Source organism: Chionomys nivalis, chromosome X (assembly GCF_950005125.1).
Source record: "Chionomys nivalis chromosome X, mChiNiv1.1, whole genome shotgun sequence".
NCBI classification, from domain to species: domain Eukaryota; kingdom Metazoa; phylum Chordata; class Mammalia; order Rodentia; family Cricetidae; genus Chionomys; species Chionomys nivalis.
In genome coordinates this window covers 135,045,003-135,057,509 of record NC_080112.1, presented here as the reverse complement: position 1 = coordinate 135,057,509, position 12,507 = coordinate 135,045,003, and the positions used below count along the sequence as shown (strand labels likewise).

Genomic DNA, 12,507 nt, shown 5'->3' with positions numbered 1-12,507 from the left:
TGAGTAGATAAGAGTGTGACGACTTTCATTTACTGGCTTTGTGTAAGCAAACTGAATATTGCTTGTTTGAATCTCTGTAAGTCAGGTCCAGACATCAGGTGGGAGTAGACTGGAATACATTTGAAGGACTTTCTCAAGTTTACGTTGCGTGACCATGAATACTGAGACCTGATACTTTCTAAGTGTATTCTGAGGCTATAATTATTTCATGAATACCCTTATCTTTCTGTTTCTGTAAGATTATAAACTCCTAGAAGACAGAGATAATATTCTCTAACCTTTTGTTGTGCATGTTTTCTTTGCCCTGAATATAAAGGAATCTCTTGATACATGTTAAAATCAATTGATAAATACATTTGCAATATAGATGTCTGTAGCACAATTAATAAAAATCCAGAGACAGATATTGGGGTTCAGCCTGAAGGTCAGAAAAGCAAAACAGCCAGACACTGGCTCTTACCTCTACCTCAGTCAGAAATGGCGATCTTGCCTCCAGGAATCCTCAGAATGAGACTGTGTGTGAGAGCTGTCTCCTTCTGTCTTATATTCCTCTCTAGGACTGGGATTAAAGGCATGCACCACTACCACCTGGTTTCTATGGCAAACTAGCATGGCTACTGGGATTAAAGATGTGTGTCACCACTGCCTGGTCTGTAAGGCTGACCAGGGTGACTGTTTTACTCTCTGATCTTCAGGCAAGCTTTATTTATTAAAATGGCAAATGAAATATCAGTAAAAACATCTCTAATTTTAAATTTCATAGAGTAAGAAAAGGCAAATTGTTGGAGTATTTTCTAAAAGATGAATGAATCATTGGGCCTAGAGAGATGGCCAGGTTGGATGGATCACAATCACCAGCTCTGTATCTCTAGCTCTCTGAAGGATCCCACAGCTTCTGCTGGTCTCTGCAGAACCTGTGCACACAGGCAATACATATATGCATAATTTAAAAATAAAAATACTTTTAAAATAATGATTAATAAAATCAGGAACTAAGAAAATTTAAGGTAGATTTTTAAAAGATTTTCTTTTAAAATTAAACATCATAATATATTTTTTGTTATTGTTTGTTTTTTGAGATGTGGTCTCTCTGTGTCACACTGGCTATCCTGGAACTTGCTCTGTAGACCAGGCTGGCCTCAAATTCAGGGATCCATCCCTCTCTGTCTTCTAGTGCTGAGATTAAAAGCATGTGCCATCACTTCTGGCTTTATATAAGCATTCTTATGTTTTGAAATTTTACAGCCTATCCAAGTTTGATGAACGGTGCTGTTTTCTTTATGTCCATGATAATTCTGATGACTTTCAAATCTACTTTTCCACTGAAGCTCAGTGTAATAGGTGAGTTATAGCTAATTTAGGTGCAGCATATTTATGAGATGATCTTTAAAGATCTTTGTTATAAAAATGTTTATTAACTATACTGTCTTTCTCAAAATTTTAGTTCATAGACAATTGTTTTTACAGCACTGAGGTATAATCCACATACATTACAACCATCCAAAGTATATAAGCTAATGATATTAATGTAGTTCCAGACTTTTACAACCATCACAATATAATATGAGGATATTTTCAGTATTCCTAAAGGAAACCTAGTAGCAGTTAATATTCACTTACCATTTTCTCCTAACCTCCCCCTCTACAACCTTAGCCCTATACAACTACTTACCAAAATTTCTATGAATTTGTCCATTTGGGACATTTGTATTCATGTTGTGATATAATATGTGGACTTTCATGCCTGACTTCTTCTCAGTAGCATCCAGTTTTCAAGAGTCTTCCATGGCATCCCAGAATCAGTACTTTGATGCTTTGGGGTGCTGAGTAGCAGTGCTCCCTTGTATATATAATGATGCATTTTATTTGTATGCTCAACAGTTGCTGGTCATATGGGATGTTTCTATCTTTTGAGTTATTGCGAATTTTTCTTCCGTGTACATCCATGTACAGATTTTCTGAGTACACAAGCTTGTAGATTTGGGGCATCAAAATACTGAATTTTAAAGTAACTTTTCTCCCACTTTCCATTACCATTAGCAATATGGGAAGGTTCAGATTTCTCTACCTCCCTGTCTTCATTGTTCTTTTAGTTCTAGCTATTATAATTGATATTTGTTTGAATTGCATTGTGTTTGGTTTGCATTTCCATAATGACAAATGATTCTAGGCATCCTTTCATATGTTGACTGGACACTTTGGTATCCTCTTTAAAGAAATGTGTGTTCAATTCCTTTGCCCAATGTTGAAAACTATAGGAAAGTCTCAATAAAGTAGAAATAATTTCCAAACATGTTTTATACAGAATTCCTCGGTGATACCATTTTTCTACAGTCATATTATATTGTTTCTATATGCATGTTTTTTCTCTAAAATAATGACGAGTAAGCCATAGAGATAATGCTGCAATGTCTCTAAGTATTCCAGTATATTTCCTAAAAAAGAAATCTTCACTTACATACTTACTATAATTACATAATTAGGAATTAAGATGGCCCTGGGTTTATAGTCTAGTACAAAATTACATTTATTTTTCTCCTGATGTTTTTTATACCAAAACAAGATATTTTGTTTTGGTTTGCAGTCCAGTCTGTGATCATGTGCTGCATTTAGTTGCCATCTCTGTATTAAAGTCTTCTCTCACCTTGAAGATTTAATACTTTCAGAGCGCACACATTATATATTGTAGTCTTTTAATTGAGGGTTTGTTTGCTGTTTCCTCATAATTATATGTGCATTATGTATATGGAGTAGGAAAAAAGATACTATATTACTTAGTAACTCATATCAAAGGATACTCATTGTCCTAGGGTTTCTATTACTATGAATAGACACCAAGGCCACAGCAACTCTTATAAAAAAAAACACTTAATTGAGGTGGTGGCTTACAGTTTCAGAGGTTCAGTCCATTATCATCATGGCAGGACATGATGGCATGCAGGTAGACATGGTGTTAGACAAGTAACAAAGATCTGTAGGCAACAGGAAGTGGTCTGTCTCACTGGGTGTATCCTGAGCATATATGATACCTCAAAGCCTGCCTCCACAGTAATACACTTCCTCCAACAAAATCACACCTACTCCAATAAGGCCACTCCTCCTAATAATGTCACTCTCTTTGGGGACCACTTTCTTTCAAGCCTTCACAGTCAATATTATTACTCATGATGTTATCTTGGATCAGCTAGTGAAAGTGATGTTTGTCCAATTTTAGTTGGGTTATTTGTCTTTTTGTTATTTATTATTTTATTATTTATCAACTTGTATATTCTCCATACATACCCAGATAGAATTTATAAGACCTTCTTCCATTCTTTGGTTGTCTTTTCATATCACTAATAGTATTACTTATAACACAAACATTTTAATTATTAGGTTTATCCATTTTCTGTCATCTGAAATTTTTGTTTATGCTTAAGGTTTTAGGGGCTGGAGATGGCTCAGCAGTTTAGAGTACTTACAGAGAATCCACAACAAACAGTTCACAATCACTCCAGATGCAGGGGATCCATTGCCCTCTTCTGGCCACCATGATCACTGCACACACATGGTATGTGTACTGATTAGCAGACACATAAACACACATAAATAAAAAACTAAATTTAAATAAAATGTGTTGCCTAATTCGAGGTACTCTGGTTATTATTATAGAATTTATTTTTATAGAAATGATTCTATGGTTCTGTAAATTTAATAGGCTTGGCTGTCATATTTAGATATCTGGTGCATTTTAATTCATTTTACTTATTGTTGGGGGCATGCCAAGGTGCTCACATTGCACTGAAAAGACAACTTGCTAGAATAGGTTTTATCCTTCTTGCATGTGGATCCCAGGAATTAAACTTAGGTCTTTAGGTCTGGCAGCAAGTGACTTTACCCACTGAGTTATGTCACCATCCCTTTAATTAATTTTTAATATACTATAAGATAGGAATATAACTTAACTTTTGTGTGTGGTACTTGATTGTCCCAATACCATTGGTGAAAAAGAATATTCTTTTCTTCATCAAATAGTCTTGGCACTCTTATAAAAATGAGTTGGCCCTCTAAATTTATAGACTTCTATTACATTGATCTACATATCTGTCCTAACTAGATATAGCCTAGTATCCATTGATCATCTTTTTCTTTCTTTTTTAGTGATTTATTCTTATGTGCATTTGTGTCTTGTCTGCTTGTATGTCTATGTGAGGGTATTGGATTCCCTGGAACTAGAATTCCAGACAGTTGTGAGCTGCCATGTGGGTGCTGGGAATTTAAAACAGGTTCCCTGGAAGAGCAGCCAGTGCTCTGAATCACTGAGCCATCTCTCCAGCCCCTGATCATCTTTTTCTATCCCTCCCTGTCCTCTGCTGTCTTCCTCCTTTGGTAATCACCACTCTATTCTGACCTGAAATTAGTCTGTCAAAGGGACATCTGTACTCCCAAGTGTATCTCAGCACTTAATATCCAAAAATGGAAACAGTTTAAGTGTCCATCAGCTGATAAGTGGATAAAGAAATGTGGTACCTATACAGAAAATGTAGTTAATTCTGGCCTATGGATGGAATCTACAAAAAGAAATCTTCAGTTCACTAGAAGAGAAACTGTTCTTGTTGTGTTTTACATATGTGCTACATTAAGAGAAGTACTTTAACCTCAGGTAACCAACTAGTTAGTTGATAGAGACACTTCATGAAGAGTACTTACATATCACATATGTTTTGAACTAGATTAGGGAATCACTAAAGTACCATGTCAAATCATGGGTAGAATGATTGTTCCATAACTTGTTTATTTTATGTGTAAGTATAATGTAATACAATAAGGTTAAGTTAAACATAAGGGGAAAGAACGTTCCTGATGGGTGGTATTCTGTGACATTTGCTGTTCTAGGTTTTGTACTTTGGTCAAAGAGATGCTAAACAATGGAGTGGGCAGTACAGTGGAGCTGGAGGGAGAGGCGGATGGAGACACCTTAGAGGTAAATCACAGAAGATCCAGAACTATAAAAACATCCTTTAATATATATACCGTTGGTGCTTGAAGAAAAAGTCTCAATTTTCATGTAAATCCTCTATTAAACATAGTTCAAGATACCTTTGAAAACCAGCCAAACATCATTGTCCATGGTCTCAGAAATTAAGTTTAAAGTGTCTGTAGAATAATCTTATGATCATAGGATCCTGTCAGTCAGAATATTTAAGAAAAATAGCCATGGGTTACATTAAAGTTTTCTTTTATGCATAAATATGCAAAGTATATTTTTCTAAGTTAATATTACTTATGAGACTCCAAGAGAGATATTTGACAAGCTGGAAACCAATTTTTGCCTAAATGGACTTTAGTTATATCTACTTGCACGTGGTATATTAACTATATCAAGGTTTGAATCACTTTAAGGAAAGTGACCTTATCATAAACTCATTTGGACACCACAGTTGTCCACAATGACTACATCATTTATTTGTATTTTAATCTTGCAGTCATTCAGATTTGTCACTAATTCAAGTTCTCCCAGTAATTACAATTTCTTGAAATTTTATTATATTTTTGAGTTAGACTGAAATTAATTCCTTAAGGTTTTCTTCAGAAAGTATCAAAAGGGTTCATTTAGTTATTGGGTCAAGTACAAGAATTATTAGCTGACAATCAAAAGTGTATTGCAGAAGTGAAGTGAGTTATTCCTTGTAAAGGCAACAGGTGTGGGAAGAGAGAAAGCTGTGAAATAAGTTTGTCAGACAGTGAGGACCCTTTAGTCATCTTAATTGTGTGTTAATTGTCATGAGCACCCTATAGGAAAGAACTTACAGATTCGTGTATAAATTGCTCTGGGGTAAGTACAAACAGTGAGGACATGCCTAACCCCAGAAATACTCATTGCTTTCTCTCTGTTTTACATAAGAGTTGCTTAGACTACTGTCATCTTTGTTTTAATAAATACATAAATTTAATAAATTTAAATGCAGCTGCCTGCAGTGGCTTATTATACTTGTCATTTTCATTTTACTGTGTATGTGCATGCTATGTGTGGAAGTCAAGGGATAACTCTGGACTTAATTCTCTCTTTTCTATGGGTTTGGGGGTTGAACTCAGGTCACCAGGCTTGCGTGGTAAGCACTGATATCAACTGAGTCATCTCATTGGTCTTGTTTTTGCTTTGTAAGACAGGTTTTTTTTTCTTTGTAGTCCAGATAACCCTGAGCTCTCATGAACTTCCTGTCTTAGCCTCCTGAGTGCTGGAATTGTAGGCATGTGCTACCACATCAAGCAGGGTCGCAACAGGTTTTTATGAGAAGACAGATGAAATGGACTAGCAATTTATCTTAACTGTAAAATGTATTTGCAACATGTGCTAGATCTATATGACTGAAAGGGGGTCCTCCCAACATGCAATATTAAGATGTTAACAGTTACTGACTTTTAATTCTTTCCTGGGCTATTGAAAGAGGTTTGTTTCCTGACAAGTTGATAAGTGACATGCAGGAAGATACTGATTTGTGGTATTTAACATGCTTAGAAAGTTTTAAATTGCAGCATTAAAATGGTGAAAAATCTCAAAAAGGTAAGCCAGGTAATTTACAGATGAGTCTTATTTTTACTTTTCTGATATTACATTTCATTAAGTCATTCTATAAATACATAAACAGATGAGAATAATTGTTAAATGAAAAGTATATAGCCTAAGAACCATATTTTGCTTGACACTCAAATAATGCTTTGTAATTTTGAAAACTTGTTAGATAAATTTTGGGCTTCTTTTCAATAAGTTGTGTTTTGTCTTTTTTTTTTTTTTGTCCCATTGTTTTACCTTGTTTAGTATGAGTATGACCATGATGCGAATGGGGAGAGAGTTGTCCTGGGGAAAGGCTCCTATGGGATTGTGTATGCTGGCCGAGATCTCAGTAATCAAGTACGAATAGCCATCAAGGAAATCCCAGAGAGAGATATCAGGCAAGTTGGGACTGTCCTCCATTTCAGCAATCTGTATCCCAAGCCTACCACTGATGGTGTAAGGATTTAATCTATGTCAACAGAATGGTGTGGCTACCTTCTGTTGTCAGAATTTAGGATGATCGTATTAGAAGGGTAATCTGCTTTTGTTCTCTATTAAGAAAAATCAAACTACTTAAAACTTTATAGATTAAAGAATGTCATATTTCAAAAGAAAATTGTATTTTTTCCCACAACTATGTCTGAAAATTTACTTTTTATGCAGCTATTTGAAAATATTTTAAAATGTGACTGAGAAATTTTTTTTCTCTTTGTTTTTCAGTGCTGGGGATAGAACCCAGGTCCTCGAGTATGCTAGGCAAGCACTCTACCACTGAGCTACATCTCCAGCCTTAACTGAGTGCTCTTAAATTTACTCTGTAACAATTGAAAATGGCTATGATTTGTCTGGATATATCATTACAGAACTTAAATGCAGTTAAAACTCAATACAAATTTTGTTAATAACTGTGGTCTTCAATCTTACCATAGATTTGGGGCTATTTTTCTACCATCAGTATTACAACTTAGCAATTTTATTATTACATTTTTTTAATTTTTTATACATTAGATTTTGATCATATTATTTGTCCTCTCCCAAGTCCTCCCAGATCCTCCCCCACCCTAGCTTCCCTACCCATCCAACTTCATGTTCTTAGTTTACTTTATTTTAAATTTAAACCTCATCTAAATCTAAACAAGAACACAGACAGCAGTGCTTACTGTTGAGTGATTCTGTAGAGAATCTATGTACATAATCATGACCCCAACAGAAATAATCATGGGCCATAGACACATCTACCATAGTTGACAGTGTTGCCCCCAGCTCTGGGTGCTAATGCTCTGGGATTGTGAATTGTAGGCTGGTTTCCTTTGCTTCATGTTTAAAAACCACTTATGAGTGAGTACATATTTTTCTTTCTGGGTCTGGGTTACCTCAATATGACATTTTCTAGATCTCTCCATCTGCCTGCAAATTTCAAGATGCCATTTTTTCCCGCTGTGTAGTACTCCATTGTGTAAATATTCCACATCTTCTTTATCCATTCTTCAGTCAAGGGGCATTTAGCTTGTTTCCAGGTTCTGGCTATGACAAATAGTGCTGCTATGAGCATAATTGAGCACATGTCCTTGTGGTACAATTGAGCATCCTTTGGATATATACCCAACAGTGGTATTGCTGGGACTTGAGGAAGGCTGTTTCCTAATTTTCTGAGAAATCGCCACACTGGCATCCAAAGGGGTTGTACCAGCTTGCACTCCCACCAGCAATGCAGGAGTGTTCCTTTTACCCCTTATCCTCTCCAGCACAAGTGGTCATCAGTGTTTTTGATCTTGGCCAATCATACAGGTGTAAAATAGAATTTCAGAGTTGTTTTGATTTGCATTTCTCTGATGACTAAGGATGTTGAACATTTCCATAAGTGTCTTTGAACCATTTTCGATTGCTCTGTTGAGAGTTTTTTGTTTAGGTCTGTACTCCATTTTTTATTGAATTATTATTATTATTATTATTTTTGGTGTCCAATTTCTTGAATTCTTTGTATATTTTGGAAATCAGACCTCTGTCTGATGTGGGTTTAGTGAAGATCTTTTCCCATTCTGTAGACTGTCCTTTTCTTTAAAGAAGCTTTTCATTTTCAGGAAGTCCCATTTATTAATTGTTTCTCTCAGCGTCTGTGTTACTGGTGTTATATTCAGGAAGTGGTCTCCTGTGCCAATGCGTACAAGTGTACTTCCCACTTTCTTTCCTATGAGGTTCAGTGTGGTCGGATTTATATTGAGGTCTTTGATCCACTTGGACTTGAGTTTTATGCATGGTGATAGATATGGATCTATTTTCATTCTTCTACATGTTGATATCCAGTTTTACCAGTACCATTTGTTAAATACGGTTTCTTTTTTTCATTTGACATTTTTTGCTTCTTTGTCAAAAATCATATCCATGTCTTTGATTCCATTCCATTGATCCTGCTGTCTGTTTTTATGCCAATACCAGGCTGTTTTCAGTACTGTAGCTCTTTAGTTGAGTTTGAAGTCAGGGATTGTGATGCCTCCATAAGTTCCTTTATTGTACAGGATTGTTTTGTCTATCCTGGGTTTTTTGCTTTTCCATATAAAGTTGAGTTTTGTTCTTTCAAGATCTGTGAAGAATTTTGCTGGGCATTGCATTGAATCTGTAGGTTGCTTTTGGTAAGATTGCCATTTTTACTATGTTAATTCTGCCTACCCATGAGCATGGGAAATTTTTCCATTTCCTTGTGTCTTATTCAATTTCTTTCTTCAAAGATTTAAAGTTCTTGTCATACAGGTCTTCTACTTGTTTGGTTAGAGTTACTCCAAGATATTTTGTGATTTGTGGCTATTGTGAAGGGTGATGTTTCTCTGATTTCGTTCTCAGCCCATTTATCATCTGTGTAAAGGAGGGCTACTGATTTTTTCGAGTTAATCTTATATCCTGCTACATGACTTGTCAGGGACCAGCCTCGACAAAAACACCACTTGCCAGATCGGTGCGTGGTGAGTTAGAAAAATTAGTAAAGAATATGTGGATGCATGAAAAACAGTAAAACAGAAACCATAGAATAGTACCGGGAGGGCATTCCAGTGAATACTAAAATTGTCCGAGTTTAATTTTCCATACACTTTTATACCCCAATACAAAAGGGGGACAAAGGCAACAAAAGACTTCTTTAACATGATACAAAGAACAACTGGAACAGTTAATTGCTTTAATACTTTGAGACATCAAGTCATTAGCATTGTTTAGGCAGTGAAGCCACCCTAGACCAAGTCTCCTAAATGCAACCCTTTTCCAGGTAACCTCCAATTAAAAAGAAGAAGCAAAAGCATGCTTGCATATCCTGACCATCTGTCAGGATGGAAATATGCTCACATTTTTGGGCCTCCACAATTACTGAAGATGTTTATGAGTTGTAGAAGTTTCTTGAGATAATTTTTGGGGTCGCTTATGTAAACTATCATATCATCAACAATAGTGGGAGTTTGACATATTTCCCGATTTGTATCCCATTGATCTCCTTTTGTTGTCTTCTTTTCCTAGCTATAACCTCAAGTACTATATTGCATAGATATGGAGAGAGTGGACAACCTTGTCTTGTTCCTGATTTTAGTAGGATCACTTTGACATTCTTTCCATTTAGTTTGATGTTGGCTGTTGGCTTGCTGTATATTGCCTTTATTATTTTTAGGTATGTTCCTTGTATTCCTGCTCTCTTCAAGACTTTTATCATAAAGGGATGTTTTATTTTGTTGAAGGCCTTTTAAGCATCCAATGAGATGATCGTGTAGTTTTTTTCTTTTAGTTTGTTTATATGGTGGATTACATTGATAGATTTTTGTATGTTGAACCATCCCTGCATCTCTGGGATAAAGCCTACTTGGTCATGCTGGATGATTTTTCTGATGTGTTCTTGGATTTGGTTTGCCAGTATTTTATTGAGTATTTTTGCATCGATGTTCATGAGTGAGATTGGTTTGTAATTCCCTTTTTTAGTAATGTATTTGTGTGGTTTGGGTTCAGGGTAACTATAGCCTCATAAAAAGAGTTTGACTATCCTGTTTCTAGTGTGTGGAACAATTTGAGGAGTATTGGTATTAGTTCATCTTTGAAAATCTTATGGAATTCTGCGCTGAAACCTGGGTGTTTTTGGCTGGGAGACTTTTGATGACTGTTTGTCTTTCTTTAGCAGTTATAGGTCTATTTGATTTGTTTCTCTGGTCTTTTTTTTTCAGCTGTCAGTCATCTGGAGGAAGATGCAAGATGAAAATAATTGTTTATTATTAGATTTAAGGCATGAGAATTTAGAAAATGAAATTTCAAGGACATTCTTTTTTAAATAATATATGACCCCTGTAACAGGAAGTTGAACAGACAAATATGTAAGACTATCACCCACTAAGCATAATTAAGAATTAAGTTATAAAATCTGGGAGTAGCCCTGTCTAGTTTCAAGTTCCAACCATTTCTTTTATTATTATTATTATTATTATTATTATTAAAAATTTCCACCTCCTCCCCTCCTCCCACTTACCCTCCCCCTCCCTCTCCAGTCCTAAGAGCAGTCAGGGTTCCCTGCCCTGTGGGAAGTCCAAGGTCCTCCCTCCTCCATCCAGGTCTAGGAAGGTGAGGATCCAAACAGACTAGGCTCCCCCAAAGCCAGTACATGGAGTAGAATCAAAACTCAGTGCCATTGTCCTTGGCTTCTCAGTCAGCCCCCCTTGTTAGCCACATTCAGAGAGTCCGGTTTGATCACATGCTCCATCAGTTCCAGTTCAGCTGGCCTTGGTGATATCCCATTAGATCAGCCCCACTGTCTCAGTGGGTGGGTGCACCCCTCGTGATCCTGACTTCCTTGCTCATGTTCTCTCTCCTTCTGCTCCTAATTTGGACCTTGGGGGCTCAGTCCAGTGCTCCAATGTGGGTCTCTGTCTCTATCTCCATCCATCACTAGATGAAGGTTCTATGGTGATATACAAGATATTCATCAATATGGCTATAAGGTAGGGCCATTTTAGGCTCCCTCTCGTCAACTGCCCAAGGAACTAGCTGGGGACATCTCCTTGGACACCTGGGAACCCCTCTAGAGTCAAGTCGCTTGCCAACCCTAAAATGGCTCCCTTAATTAAGATATATACTTCCTGCTCCCATATTCACCCTTCCTCCATCCCAACCCTCCCATTCCCCCAAGCTCTCTCCATCCTCCCCTTCTCACTTTTCTCTCCCCATTTCCCCTTAACCCCACCCCACCCCTACCCCCAAGTTCCCAATTTTTGCCTGGCAATCTTGTCTACTTCCAATATCCAGGAGGATAACTATATGTTTTTCTTTGGGTTCACCTTATTTAGCTTCTCTAGGATCATGAATTATAGGCTCAATGTCCTTTATTTATGGCTAGAATCCACTTATGAGTGAGTCCATACCATACTCATCTTTTTGGGTCTGGGTTGCCTCACTCAGGATAGTGTTTTCTATTTCCATCCATTTACATGCAAAATTCAAGATATCATTGTTTTTTTACTGCTGAGTAGTACTCTAATGCGTATATATTCCACATTTTTTTTTTATCCATTCTTCCATTGAGGGGCATCTAGGTTGTTTCCCTGGTCTTGATTTAATTCTGGTAAGTGATATTTATCCAGAAAATTGTTCATTTCCTGTAAGTTTTCCAATTTGTCGAGTACAGGATTTTAAGTATGACCTGATGATTCTCTGTATTTCCTCCGTGTCTGTTGTTTATGTCCCCCTTTTCATTTCTGATTTTGTTAATTTGGATATTCTCTCTCTGCCTTTTGGTGTGTCTTCATTTTGACAATGAAGCACCACACAATGCTGAGTGTGGCATTTTCCACTGCTGTCATGTTGATATTCAAATATTTTTGACCATGTAGCTTTTTGGATTAGGGATACTCAGCCTGAATTCCATGTTTTACAGGTAGGAATTTAAATATTCTCATGGAATCTGAGGAAGAGATCCCAGAAGGGATGGTTAGCAGCAAGGTGGATACTGTTAA

The 12,507-nt window shown here is 36.6% G+C and overlaps 1 protein-coding gene across 1 annotated transcript in view; it reads left to right on the top strand.

Annotated features, from left to right (window-relative positions):
* Map3k15 (mitogen-activated protein kinase kinase kinase 15) overlaps positions 1-12,507 on the top strand; it is a 128,411-nt gene that overhangs the window by 90,331 nt on the left and 25,573 nt on the right. The window contains exons 13-15 of the mRNA XM_057759117.1: positions 1,246-1,341; positions 4,876-4,963; positions 6,800-6,933. Of these exons, the coding sequence (XP_057615100.1) occupies positions 1,246-1,341; positions 4,876-4,963; positions 6,800-6,933 (318 nt within the window). The remainder of the gene's footprint in view (positions 1-1,245; positions 1,342-4,875; positions 4,964-6,799; positions 6,934-12,507) is intronic.